Source organism: Anguilla anguilla, chromosome 4 (genome assembly GCF_013347855.1).
Source record: "Anguilla anguilla isolate fAngAng1 chromosome 4, fAngAng1.pri, whole genome shotgun sequence".
Taxonomy (NCBI): domain Eukaryota; kingdom Metazoa; phylum Chordata; class Actinopteri; order Anguilliformes; family Anguillidae; genus Anguilla; species Anguilla anguilla.
Window position 1 is genome coordinate 60,413,918 of NC_049204.1, and position 15,000 is coordinate 60,428,917.

At 45.9% G+C, this 15,000-nt stretch overlaps 1 protein-coding gene across 5 annotated transcripts in view; it reads right to left on the reverse strand.

Moving 5' to 3' along the window:
* The window catches only part of pde1ca (phosphodiesterase 1C, calmodulin-dependent a), a 112,380-nt gene that overhangs the window by 25,482 nt on the left and 71,898 nt on the right, over positions 1-15,000 (reverse strand). For all 5 annotated transcript variants that reach the window (XM_035413917.1, XM_035413919.1, XM_035413921.1 and 2 more), the window contains 5 exons: positions 8,209-8,322; positions 5,844-6,026; positions 4,006-4,072; positions 1,784-1,900; positions 946-1,086 (listed from right to left, as the gene is read on the reverse strand). In XM_035413917.1, coding sequence (XP_035269808.1) covers positions 946-1,086; positions 1,784-1,900; positions 4,006-4,072; positions 5,844-6,026; positions 8,209-8,322 — 622 coding nt within the window. The remainder of the gene's footprint in view (positions 1-945; positions 1,087-1,783; positions 1,901-4,005; positions 4,073-5,843; positions 6,027-8,208; positions 8,323-15,000) is intronic.

The following is a 15,000-nucleotide window of genomic DNA, read 5'->3' on the forward strand; positions in this document are numbered from 1 at the left end:
ATGATGAAGAAAAAAAAAACTTTGACTGCAGATGTTTTATGAATGCAGTCCAAAAGATCACAAATTATTATGTCACATGATTTGTGCTCCACGGAGACGTGGCAAGGACAGGTTCTTTCCCGTTGGGCATCCATCACAAATGCCCTGTACCCAATCCGGTGAAGACCTCACAGCCGGACAGAGTGAGAAGGGGACGGAGGCTCAGATTAATCAGACTGGAATTTAAATGACTTGTCACAGGAAAAACCTTCCAGGGCTGTGAACTGGCTTTGAGCAAAGAGCAATGAGGTCACAATGGGGCTACTATGATGTCATTCGTGAAAAAAAAAAATGCGTACGTGGAATGTCCAGGTTCAGAAAGTAAAAGTCCTCTCCAGTGTTTTGTCCCAATCACCTGGATTTTCTTTTTAGCACAATTCTTCAGACAGGAGGTAGAATTAATTAGTGAGACCAGCTGTCTGAGTTCATGGGTGGAAGAAACACATGGCAGGACCTCTACTTTCTGACCCCTGGACTTTTCACCTCAGTAGGGAACTGACAAATTATATGTGTTTGGAACTTGGGAATGATCTAGGAACCTCCTGACCAACTATTGCACTCCAAAAATATGCAAACAGGTCAGTGTGTCGATTTTTAAAAACCACTGCAATACAAAAGGAAGACAGAACCCTCTCACCATATATGGGTCTCTCTATAAAGGAACTGCTTGTGAAACCATGTCAGACGCTCTGGACACGAGTGATCAATCAATCAATTTTTACTTTACAAAGGATTTGCGGAAAATAACATATCATCTGACTGACTGATTGATCGCCCTCATTCAGAATGTCTTGCCCAGCTCCGACTCTTGTCAGCCAGGTGCCTGAAATGGCAGGCAAATGTGAAGAAAGCAGGTGAGCGGAGAGCTGGGCCGCAGCAGAGGCTGCTGGGAAGGCTGAGACCCACCACCATGCCGGTCTTGAGCAACAGATAGTGCACGGTCTGGGTCACGTCGGCCGCGTGCATCAGGTTGTGGTAGGGGTTCTTGTGCTTGCTGTACCCCACCTCGATGGCCTCCACAAAGGACACCAGCGCTGAAATGGGTATCTGTAATACACGCACACAGTGGTCAGTAGAGCTTGACGTTAGGTCAGTGGTCTTTTGAGCTTGGCGTTTGCTCAGTGGTCAGTAGAGCTTGACATTAGGTCTGTGGTCTATAGAGCTTGATGTAAGGTCTGTGGTCTTTTTAGCTTGGCGTTAGCTCAGTTGTCTATAGAGCTCAGTGTTAGCTCAGTGGTCTAGAGAGCTCGGCATTATCTTGATGGTCTGTAAACCACGGCATTAGCTCAGTGGTCAGTAGAATCATATCATTCTGATTCGGTGGTCAGTAGAATAATTTTGATTGGTTGGCCTAGATGTGACTCAGGCGGTGTCCCAAATGGCAGTTGAACTGACACTTCATGGATGGATGCATGGAATACATATCGCTGGCAAATTGCGGATTTGCCTGGTCACAAATTTCAAAACAAATTAACTTCTCTATTTGAATTGATGTAGTCATTTTAAAGTTTCAGTATTGCTTTTAGTCTTTATCTTTTTCATTCCTTTCCCCTTTTCCCTCATTTTATGTAATCATTGCATTTTTTATGTTTTTAACTGCGACTTTATTGTCCTTTATTCACGTGTAAAGCACTTTGAATTGCCACTGTGTTTGAAAGTTCACATAAATGAACTTGCCTTGCCTTGCCTTGCCTTGCCTTGCCTTGCCTGACAGAAATGCCCAAAACCAGAAATGGCACATCACCTTAAAGCGGTTGATCAGGTCGTATCTGGTCAGCAGCTCGTAGAAAATGAACTTCAGCGCGTGCTCTCCGCTGGCCTCGTTGAGGGCGAAGACGTCGAATGACCAACTGTCCACGTTCTGAGAGGAAGAAAGAAAAACATTTCCCATTCGACACGCAAAATTATTCAGATGAGAGAAGGAAGAACACAGCGTACAATTTCATGTTTTCATTTTTTTCTAACATTTTTTTTTGCTTGTTTCCAGAACCATTAAAAATATGAGTACATTGCCAGTGCAATTAATTTACAGTCAGTTTTTCTAGATATAGAACATTAAGCTAAATCGACTCTCTTTTATCTTCTTTCTTTCTCTCTCTCTCTCTGGTGCCAAGTCCTTTCTACTGTTTCACACACCCAGCTCTGTAGAGATTTTTTATTTCTGCATATCAAAGATTAAAATCTTCAAATTTTGATGTTTTGTACCTGTGGAGAGGGTCTCCCATGGAGATGGGCAGATGTGTGTGTGTGTGTGTGTGTGTGTGTGTGTACCTATGTGTAGTAAATGGAGTAAACCTTAAAGACCACCATGCTTGGAGATCTGGAACGTGGCTGACCTGTTCTGTCCAAGCAGGCTTCCATACCCTGTTTCAACCAATCACCATCCACCTTTCTATCACTGCCAGCGATTCACCGACCCTGATTGGTCCCTGTACCCAGGTCCGGAAAACTAGGAAGTGTCCAGAACGAGGCTCTGGTCCTTTATCACCAAGCCAGCCATGCAAAGCCATTTCCCTAAAGAGTGCCTCTGTTCAACTGGCTAAAGCCTCTGATTCAAAATCAGAAACCGTGACGACTGAATATTTCAGTCAACATGAAAATGAAGTCATTTATCATGCACTACGGATGGAGCATTCATCATTTTTCCCAGCAAAAATGGAACTTACTTAGATGCTGCACCTCAGTGTGTTTATGTGTACTGTATGTGTGTGAATATATGTGAATATGTGCAAATGCGTGTGTGTATGCGTGTGAATGTCTGTGCGCATGTGTGTGAATGTGTGTATGCATGTGTGTGAACGTGCTTGTATGCGTTCGAATTTGTGTGTACGTGTGTGAATGCGCGTGTATGTGTGCAAATGCATATGTGTGTGCGTGTGTGTGGATGAACGTGTGTGCGTATGTGAGAGAATGTGCATGTGCGTGTATGCGTGTGAATGCGTGCGTGTGTGTGTGTGTGTATGTACGTGAATGCGTGGGTGTGTGTGTATGTGTGTGAATGCGTGCGTGTGTGTGTGTGTGTGTGTATGTATGTGAATGCGTGTGTGTGTGTGTGTATGTATGTGAATGCGTGCGTGTGTGTGTGTGTGTGTGTATGTACGTGAATGCGTGGGTGTGTGTGTATGTGTGTGAATGCGTGCGTGTGTGTGTGTGTGTGTGTATGTACGTGAATGCGTGTGTGTGTGTGTGTGTATGTACGTGAATGCGTGGGTGTACTGTTTGAGTATGAATGCGTGTGCCCCTGTATAAACTCTCTCTGACCCGTCCCTCTGTTTAAGACTGGGGCAGATGGCGAGGCGAAGGATCAATCTGGATTTGAAGGATCTGCACCGAGTCCCCCCTCCGCTACCCACAGCCCATTATCTGCACGCCCCACTGCAACAGCCGCGGGATCACTGCAATCGGCCGTGTCTGACATCGTACAAACTGCCCGCGCTCGTCGGAAAATGCTCCTCTCACACCTGAATTACCAGAGCTGGGCTGCATCCCACAGCAAGCTCAGAATACAAATTGTGGTCAGAGCAGCAGGGCGGAGCAGTGGTCAGAGAAGCAGCGTGGAGCAGTGGTCAGAGCAGCAGTGTGAAGCAGTGGTCAGAGCAGCAGTGTGGAGCAGTGGTCAGAGAAGTAGTGTGGAACAGTGGTCAGAGCAGCAGTGTAGAGCAGTGGTCAGAGCAGCAGTGTGGAGCAGTGGTCAGAGCAGCAGTGTGAAGCAGTGGTCAGAGCAGCAGTGTGGAGCAGTGGTCAGAGCAGCAGTGTGAAGCAGTGGTCAGAGCAGCAGTGTGAAGCAGTGGTCAGAGCAGCAGTGTGGATCAGTGGTCAGAGAAGCAGTGTGGAGCAGTGGTCAGAGCAGCAGTGTGGAGTAGTGGTCAGAGCAGCAGTGTGGAGCAGTGAGCAGGAGCAGTGTGTGTGCGTGTGTGCATGTGTATGAGTATGTGTGTGTGCGTGTGCCTGTGTGTGTGTGTATACCTTTAGCACAGCGATCACAGTGGGTGGGTAGCTTAGCCCCACCATGTTGGAGGTCCGGCGGTACATTCTGCAGGGGGACAGACAGTGGGACAGACAGAGCATCAGAAACACTGGCACGATTAACCCTGTGAATTAAGCACTGTGCTTAAAAGCTCCCCGTGTGAACTGCAGGACATTAAGACTGCATCCAATCCCTCTGGCAGGCAGGATATAAACACTGCATTTAAAGTCCAACCAGAGCTCTCCTCTTGAAAATGCACTACAAGTATATATGAATAAATAAATAGACTAACAAACCAAGGGGGAAGCCTTTGCAGGGACACGGTGAGAATCTGTTAATCTGCCTCATAAAAGGCACATGACATGCTCTTAATCTTTTGTTTTCCTCAGGGGGTAAAGCCCCCCCATGTCTGAAAGCTTTTACTGTGACAGCGTGCGCTCTTTTGCTGGATTACACCACACTGTACAAGGGCTCCTGGGCTCCATCCAGAGCAGCGGCTTCCACTGTGAAGTCATAATGGGCCAGGTCACAGAACTGTATGCAGTTCCGTGGGCCATGTCACAATAGCTAAGGAAGCATGCGTGTCACACGCTACTGTGACATCACAGAGCACGGAGGTGTCACCAGGAGTCTTAGCGTTACAGGACTCTAGTAACACCCCAAGTTTCATCCAAATAAAAAAGCTAATCAAAGTCCATTTAAACTCCATCAACTCATGGGGCTCAGAGGTAAGGCCTTGCACCCACAGAGATTGTCCCGACGTGACTCTACAATGGAGACACTTTTTTTGGCGGAAAATCTCATTCGGGATGGGAGCCACGTTGTTCTTCACCTGGCAGCTGGGAATGATGGACGGGCAATAACTGGATGCATGACAACAATAAAATTTTAAGCTGCCGTTACTTGCCCAGGATGCATGAATCATTACACGCAATGGGGGGGGGGGGAAACAAAGCAATGCTACAGAAATGATTCAAATTATGTGGTATCTGAGCAGTAAAGTGCCACCGGTGTCTGCCGGTTTATTGCAGTTTGGGAGCTGTAAAACAGCCGTGTTATTTGACAGCCATATCCCGCCTCCAGCGTTAATGTCATATTTTTAAAACCTTGAAACTACCTTTTCTTTTGTGGAGTACAACAGGAATAAACTTAAATTATCAATTCCTTTTTATATACACAAACCCATAAGCCCGCAAGGTGCGTGTGTATATCACGCACCAGAGCAGGAGAAGCCCCTGAATCACAAGTCATTCGATAAAATGTACATCACCACCCAGCAGGCCAAGAGAGGCAACACACCATAATGACCATAGTCAGGTGACCGTAACGAGGTAACCATAATGAGACGACCATAACGAGGTAACCATAGTGACCACAGTCAGGTGACCATAACGAGGTAACCATAGTGACCACAGTCAGGTGACCATAACGAGGTAACCATAACAAGGTTACCATAACAAGGTGACTATAAGGAGGTGATCATAATGAGGTTACCATAACAAGGTGACTATAAGGAGGTGATCATAATGAGGTTACCATAACAAGGTGACTATAAGGAGGTGATCATAATGATGTTACCATAACAACATGACTATAAGGAGGTGATCATAACGAGGTAACCATAACAAGGTTACCATAACAAGATGACTATAATGTGGTGACCATAACAAGGTGACTATAATGAGGTGACCATAAGGTGGTAAGGCCATAGTATCCCTGCCTGACTGTGTGATCTCATTCCATCCCCAACTGGCCGGGCGGCCACACCTGTGCACCTGTACTCACACACACACACCTGTGTACCTGTACCCACACACGCCTGTGCACCTGTACTCACCTCTCCACGAATATCCCAGCCTGCACGGCGTGCACGATGCTCCTGAACCGCGGCTTCTCCTCCGTCCGCCGCAACATCAGCCCCATCTGCCGCGTGAAGGTGGAGGCCAGCCAATCACGGACCTCCGAGGGCACCGAGTCCGACTGGATGTCGCTGAGCTCATCCTCCGTGTCCACCAGCCGCCTGCCACAGGGGGGCGGCATCACAGACCTCACAACCAATCACAGCCTCCAGCATAACTCCACAACCAATCACAGACTATTTACATCCACTCACAAATAGCCTGTGATTGTTTGTTTTTTATTTTTTAAGCAGAAGTTTATACAAGAGGAATTCTCTGGCAATTCCAGGAATTCACAGTCAAAGACAGTGACATCAAAACCGATCTGAATATCCAATCCAATCTGAATTTAATGCCTGCATATCTTTGATGGCGTGATGGCGCAGAGGACTCATTCCTGATTCTACCCAGGAACCGTAAACCTGATTGTGTCTGCGAATCACGCAAGTAGGGAAGGGACGTGCAATCAGCGCACAAAAATATGGAGCATTTGAATATGTCATATCACGTCTTTCAGATAGAAGACTTTCCCTTTTAACTTCAAGAAAATGGCATGCGAAATTATGCCATTTTCAGAAGTCGAAAAAAACAGCATTGCCTATTCTCTGATATGGCCCACAAATCAGCTGTTTATTTTTAAAGGAGGGCCTTTTCTAGCGTTACATCATTTAAATTCAATTAATTAATTTACATGATCATACTCATTTACACATTCAGTTACTATGGACAGACTCCTAAAGTCAGTGCTGTGTCCCCAGCCTTGATTATATCTGTCACAACAGCTGAGGACCATAATCCCTCAGTTCAGCAGGTAACGGTAAATAACGTTTTGTTTTTTCTCCCCCCAAGAAATACCCAACATTTGCATAATATCTTTTTCAATCTTTTCATTAAATCTTTTAAATTTGTTTTTATCTAGACGCATTCATGGCTTGTGCCTCTGTAAGTCATTCCTTTTTTGAGGAGGAAAAGGATGCTGTTTAATTAGAACGTGAGATGACTTTGAACACAGCTCCTTTCAATGGGCAGACAGGGGGCTGTAGAATTCCATCACCTGGGTGTGTAATAAAATGTTTTTTTTTTTTAATTGTAAAGGGGGCAAAAAGATGAACTGGTGAGTATGTGGAAAGGACATGTTTATCAAACACAGACACGTTAATGAGATTCCTGGGAACTGTGTGAAAAGACTTGTACCAAGCCATCAAATCACAGAGAGGACAGTCATTATATAATGGGGTAAAGCCTTCCTAACATCTCCGCCAGTAAATATTCAGTCAGACAGGGACATGGGGAATGTTACGCTGCACCCCCACCTTCCTCATTCTCTCTCTCCCTTTGCCCTCTCTCCCTTTCTCTCTTTCGCTCGCTCTCACTCTCTCTCACGCTCTGTCTCTGTGTCTTGCTCTCTCTGTCTCTCACATGCTCTTGCTTGCACTCTTACTCTCTCTCTCTCTCTCTCTCTGTCTCGCTCTCTCTCTCCTTCTCTATCTCTATCTCTCAATGCTGTGAAAGTCCATCAGGCCAGAAAGGACCGTGGACAAGATTTCACAGAGAGAGAGAGAGGACCACAGTCATGATCACACACACAGTGAGAGAGGACCACAGTCATGATTACACACGCAGTCAGAGAGGACCACAGTCATGATTACACGCAGTCAGAGAGGACCACAGTCATGATTACACACACAGTGAGAGAGGACCACCGTCATGATTACACACGCAGTCAGAGAGGACCACAGTCATGATTACACACAGTCAGAGAGGACCACAGTCATGATTACACGCAGTCAGAGAGGACCACAGTCATGATTACACGCAGTCAGAGAGGACCACAGTCATGATTACACACACAGTGAGAGAAGACCGTGGTCAGGATTACACACACAGGCAGAGAGGACCTCATCTGTGCTTGTTGCGCTTCATATATTTATATAATAAATTAGCAGTTGGGAGTTTTCTAGAGAGAGCTGTCTGTGATTCTCTCCTTCAGTGTCAGTGGAGAACCAGCTCCACCAATGATTGGGGGGCAGGTGTTAGCTCCGCCCATTCATGGGCACATGAAGCCTTGTCCTCCCATCACTAGAGGGCAGTAGAGTGATCACTCCTGTACAACAATGTGACATTGAGCTTCATCAATGTTTGAGCCCTGGGTTTGGTTTCATATGGTCTTCTGTATGTGTAGCTGCCGCACTTTTAAACATTGAAGTCCTGGCTGAAGATGCAGCATATTTAAAGGTTTTTAAAATATATATATATTGTAAATATTAAAAGGAGGGAAAGTGAAGGAGGAGGAAGTGGCCGCACCGTGTCTCCTCGATGTAGACGGACTCGAGGACCGAGGCTGCATACTCCAGGTTCTTCTTCAGGTCGACGACGGAAGCCTCGCCGCGCTCCAGCTGCTTCACCAAACATCTCAACCTGTGGCGGAAACAAGGGCGGAAAAAAAACGCAGTCAGATCGCCCTCTCAGCCTGAACACACCGGCGGAAATACGCAGTTAGCCCGCCGTCGTAAGCTGGACACAGGGAGAGAGACGCACTACTACTACTGCAAAGAACAAAAATCATAACAATAAAATATCATATTTAACAACTGGGCCACAATCATCCCAAATCATTCCCATAATGCACCTTGAGAACGTGCCCTCTTCTTTTAAAAAAAAATCTGTGCAGTGAGCTTCGTGATTGAAATCCCCTTTCTAATTGCAAAGCTCTGTGGTCAATTTCCATCAGGGCTGATTACTAGGCGTCTATGACGACGCAAAGGGGCTTAGCTCAGTCATGCAAATACGTGCACACATGCTAGCACAAGGACACAAGGCTAATTTCTCATTCATATGTGTATCACAAAACCAATCTAATCTAATCTCTTTCCTTACGGCAATGTCAGTGACCCTAACGGACGTAAAATTAAGTGAGTTCAGAGCTAAATTAAAGTGCGACAAAAGATAACAACAGCACCATGTTTTTTTCCTTTGAACGGATCACATCAACAACATTAATCGCAATGGTAGAGCTCTCCTGACTGCCACTTATCCACAATGAATTTAGCTTTTCATGTCAACAGCTTTTCATTTCTCTCGTAACCATCCAATTAAGGAGAACAGGAGGCCCAGTGGATTGTGGGTAAGTCCATATTAACCAGGCAACTGTTGCCTTGGACCCGCATGCGTAATCAGGGGCGAGCCAGGTCCCCTTACCAATTCCCCCAAAATAATGAACCAAGACCATGATAAATAGATATAAAATAAACAATAAACAGATGGCAATAAACGGAATTCACAAATGAATGAATAAGATAACAGCCCTGTCTCCCTCCCCCCCACCCCCTCCACCCCAGCCCGGGGGTTTGGTGTTTAAGGGTGCTGAATTTGTTAACAGCCGGAGGGGTGGTGAGGGTGCTACTGTTTGGGGCGAGGAAGACCTCCCCAGCACTCACAGACAGACACGTCTCGCGGATATGACCCAACCTGCCCCCCCACCCCCACACAGCTGATGCTATCAGAGGATTAGACAAAGGCAAATCTTATTCCTCTATTCCCAAGCACACCCCCCCCCCACCCCCCAGCTGTTGTTGACATTGGACAAACAAAAACACTTGGCTCCGATAAGTAGCTACCCAAAGCCACAGTACAAGCGGTCACTGAAGTTTGTTTGCGCTCCCGTTCCCTGTTTTCCATTTTAAAATTGTATTATTTGAATTTTATTTATTTATTTATTTATTTATTTATTCATTTATTTTCCCCGGAAGGGCACCGTTCGCCCGCTACATGCCAATCTCAGCCAAGCCAGAATGACGCCGCCCGTGAACGTTTCCCCGCGGACGGCGACTTCAGAAAAAAAAACGCAGCCCCGCGTTTCCAGATGCGTCGCACCTCGGAGGGATTATTCACGCCTCCGTCCTCCCCGTGCGTTCGCGACGCCTCAAATCGCCATGTGATTACATCCATTAAGCGCAGCGCGAGGGAGAGAAACGGGCCAATTATGAGGCAGAAATTAAAAGGTACCCTGGACCAACAGAACAGCAAAGTCATTTGGGCCGAGGGGCATTAAACTTCTCAGTGCTAAAGAGGGGCAGCAGCTTAACTGCCAACTGCCCAGACGCACTGGCACTGAACTAATGCGTTGTCTATATTGTTGATCTATTGTCTGAAATGGCCTGTGCTTGTGTTGTCGGTGTAGCGCTGCGTGCTAGCTGTATGTGTGCAAGAGCCTCTTCTTAAAATGCAAAGCCATCTGCTGAAATGGCAAATGAAGTTTTTCAATTCGAGAGAGCAGTGTGAGGGGAGTCTCTCTCCGGTTCGATTGGAAAGTGCAGGTCAGGCCGGTAGGCCCATGTTCTGGTGAACAGCGCGAGCCCAGACTGCCCCCGGCCCGTAAGAAGGGTTTAATCGAACTGGTCGCCGTTCAACAGCAGCAAAGCATTGTGGGAACGGCAAAGGCATTGATTTGTTTGGATGCTGAACACAATGTTCCACAGGTCAGCCGACATCACAGATTGCAATGCAGAAGGGCTGCGGCTTTTGGAAATGGCTCTTCTTTTTTTATTTTGGATTAAATCCAGTTGTACATAACACAGAGTCAAAGAAGGTGCAGGAATGCATTAAATTCTACTTTAAAGTTGGAATGAAATTTTGAGAGTACTTGGTGTGTGACTCCAGGACAAAAACATGTCATCGCTTCATCTGGAATTTGGACTTTAGATGCACGCTTATCCTCTCATTTGCTTTCAGCATCTCCAAAGGGGCAGCTTTCATTGTAAGCTAGCCATTGCAGTTAACATGAGAAAACTGCCCTCTCCCACATTTGAGACATTTCGGCAGGCTGAAAGCAAAAAAGAATAAAGCTGTTGAGTGATGTCATTTACGGTCATGTGATGTAATTTCCAGGCGTGTAGCAATGTTTCTGGCTGAGAGAGATCAGCTACCAAATGAAAACTACTTTGGTATGCAGGCAGTGCACTCTAGTACTTCCAATATCTCTCCACAAAATTGCACAAAAAGGCCCGTAACCATGTACAACAAAAAAAATGCAGCAATTTAGATAACCCAGCTGACCTCGCTAAGTGTTTATGAATTTAAATAATTCTGATCTGTGAGGAAGTGTATTGAGTCCGCCTGACCCTATGCTGTCTCTTGTCAGTTTCAGAAAAGGGCGATTATTCCAGCTCTTGTTGATTAGAAAAAAAGTAATTAACCTGCGTATGTAATTTGCATCAGGAAGGTGATTGTGTACTAGCATACAAGCCTTCTTCTCTTACCATTCCTAAAAACAAGAAAATTAATTAAAGAAAGTACAAGGATAGAATGTTCTCTCACTCACACACACAAACACATACACACACACACACACACACACACACAGGCACAGTCTCTCTATCTCGCTCTATCTCACTCACACACAAACACACACACACACACACACACACACACACACACAAATGCACAGGCACAGTCTCTCTCTCGCTCTATCTCACTGACACACACAAACACACTGAAACACACAGGCACAGTCTCTCTCTCTCACACACGCACACACACACACACACACACAGGCACAGTCTCTCTCTCTCGCTCTATCTCACTGACACACACAAACACACTGAAACGCACAGGCACAGTCTCTCTCTCTCTCTCACACGCACACACACACACATACAGATGGCTGGCTGTGGACAGATATTCACAGACAGCCCGGGGCGTTGCAGTGAGTTAGGGAGCAGAGGCCATTCATAAGATGAATCTGCTAACGGTCTCAAAGCTCTGTGGCATCCTCTCCCGACAGCCTCGTCTATCAGTGAGCAAACGTCACAGGGTTCAGAATTAACGACTAATCTGTTCACTCTTTGCCAATGGATCCAGCTCATGGACAAAGTCAGTATTTACCCACAAATGCTCTCTCTCTCTCTCGCCCCACTTGCCACTGCTTCCTGTGGCGTGGGCAACAGAGAGAGAGAGATAGGCCTGAAGATGTGGACCCACGCGAGACAAAAACTTCTCACAAATGTTGCTACTATGAAATGGCAATGTTACAGCATTGAGGAAACATTCCAGTAACATTGAAGAAAACATTGTGAGTTAGCTGGGGAGATACCGATGGCCAGTCCAGAGCAGGCCACGGATCACATTCAGCTTCTCAACAACTCGGCCCAGATAGAAATACAGTCACGAGTTAAACTTTGCACTGTAAAAACGAAACAGAAAAAAATAAAATAAAATACAGCAATAAGTACATTTACAGATTTTGTTCAAGGCGCATGGGCTCAGTGGGATGCTGCAAGGCTTGTCCAGGAAATGACACCAGGCCAAAATAAATAAAAAGAGGAAACGGCTGAGTTTTGGGTGGGGTGTGATCTGGGAGCAGGATGAGGGACCCCCCCCCCCACTTTGGTTTATGTTTGACTTTTTGTACAGTTTCCTTCTTGTTGGTGTATCACGGGAGTGTATTTACTCTGTACACATATCTGTGGAGTAAAGAATTAGGAAAGAGACAGAGAGGGAGATGGGGACAGATGAAGAAAGAGAGACAGAGGGAGCGAGATAGCGAGACAGAGTGTGAGGTACAGTGAGAGAGGGAAAGAGAGGCACAGAGAGAGGGAAAGAGAAACACACAGAGAGGTGGGGAGGGTAGAGTGTGGGTCTGTAAATCCCAGCCTCAGCCTGTTTCTTCCTGCACTCAGCAGGATTCCCTTACTATCTCCGCTCGCAGCCCAGTTCAGCCTCATTCCGTTTTTTATATTTATTTTTTTACTGCGCTCTCCAAAAACAGGACCAATACCTGAAAGCCCTTCACGCGAATTCCGTGCCCCAGCCCAACATGACCCAACCAAGGCACAGCAGCGGGGAGGAGAAAACCCCCCTGAGGATGCAGGGAGAACCGTGGGTGGATTGTCTCTCTCTCTCTCTCTCTCTCTCTCTGTTTCTCCAACATTAACAGGCAGCAGCCAGGGAATTCTGAGGAAGATCTCACCGCAACTTCCTCATGGATCTGACTCTATGCTGCCCCGGTGACTCTATGTTGCCCCAGCTACTCTATGTTGCCCCGGCTACTCTATGTCACTCCGGTGACTCTATGTTGTCATCATCAGCCATGAGATTTATATATACATAAAAATAATAATAATAATGGAAAAAAAAAAACATAAAAACATTGGCTTGACATTAAGGGAGTGTCGTGTGAACATCTGAATCCCAGCTTGTGTCATGAACAGAGGCGCCCATGGGGAACAGGTTTGACCCAATTCTCTCCCCAGCTGCTGAGGCTACATAGGGTGCAGGACATGCAGAGAGAGGGAGGGGGGTGGGGGGGGGGGGGGGGCAGCAGGAACCCAACTTCCTGTGTATCTGTCTGTGTATTTCACAGCTGTGCACAGGGTGGGGGTAAGAGGATTACACTCAGTCTTCATTCATTTTCTTGTAGTCCTCAGTATTGGCCTGTGTGGCAGGACAACAGAATGATATTGCGAGGACCTGTTGTCTGATAGACTGTATCTCTGTGAGGACACACACTCACACACTCACACACTCACACACATATCATAAACACACACACACACACACATTACACACACACACACAGTACTGTATGTGTGTGTGCATATGTGTCATACAGTATGTGTGACACATGTGCACACACACATACAGTACTGTATATACACACTCACACACATACAGTATATCATACACATGCAAACACACACTCACATACACACACACACAATAAACAAGCCAGAGAGAAAGAGACAGACAGTGAGAGAGCGATAGAGAGACAGAGAGAGAGAGAGAGAGAATGATGGTGTCAGTCATATTCAGAGATGAAAATCTGAGAATAAAAAGTGTGTTTCAGTAATTTTAGGGAAATCGGTGAAGCGAACAGAACAGGCCTCGCACCCTCGCTCCGAGGTTCTGCGAAATCTCCCCCTACGGGGCCAGCGCGTAATCGATGGAATCAAGTCGATGTCATCCCATTAAAAGATTACAGCTACCCAGAATGCACTCCGATTGTGAACGATAAGAGCACAGAACACGACAAACAATGGACCGGCTGGTTTTTTTGAACGGCGTTATGACCTTCTGACGAGCGGCAAAGACGCACGGCTGTGGAGTCACCCAGCGCTCGCCCTTAACGCCAACTGGCAAATAACTGCAAGTGCAAGTGTATTTTTTTATTTATTTTTTGTTCCCACACAGGCAATTTGACAAGGAAAATTGGTGATTTACTGAACTTTACTGAACTTTTTACTGTCAAAAAAACAAAACTAACAAATGACAAAAGTCAAAAACTTGCCCACAATTATTTGGAAATCATCGCTCCAAGGACAGTTAATGCAAGTTTAGTAAAAAAAAAAATTCAGTTTATTCAGTAAATTTACATTTATTGTTTTTTTTATGCATTTATTTATTTTTTATATTTTTGTTTCTGGATGGAAGAAAACTTAAACTCTTAAAAATGTATATACTGCAAAAAGCAAGAGAGTCACACTTTGGTGGAACGACAGCTAGATCGGCTATCACTGTTAAATGCAGTTCCGAAGGATCCTTGAACAGACAGGCTGTTTCCCTTTGGGCTGGGGGGGGGGGTCTCGTCATAATCATAAATAAATGAGAAGACACTGATTTGACTCCTGTAGCAGGTGGTGCAGTCGGTTTGTGATGGCAGCCTCAGTCTGGCCCCCCTGCAGGGCTCATCGCATCAGCCGTATGAGATATCTGCATCGCCGCTGGAAACTGCAGGGCCTGCAGAGCCGCACTCCCGAGGCACTGGTTCTCAAAAACACACACATTTATTTGTTTTATAAAAAAGAAGTGTTATGTTTCCTGTAGTTTTTTTCCCTCTCACAATTAAATGCACTCTTGTGTAATTTGGAAAAGGGGGTGAGGGTGTCCAAAACACCAGTTCTAATTTAGGGGGTAATTTGTCCTGCCTGCATCCCCCTGGTGCCCCAAACACCACAGCAACAACACAGATATCCCATGATGCAACTCTTTGTTTGCCGGTAAACAACTCCAGCTTGCTACGGAATCTGGGGGAAAGCTCCAATGAAAGCTCCCATGATGCATCTCACCACGAGAGAGAGAGAGAGAGAATGAGAATGATAG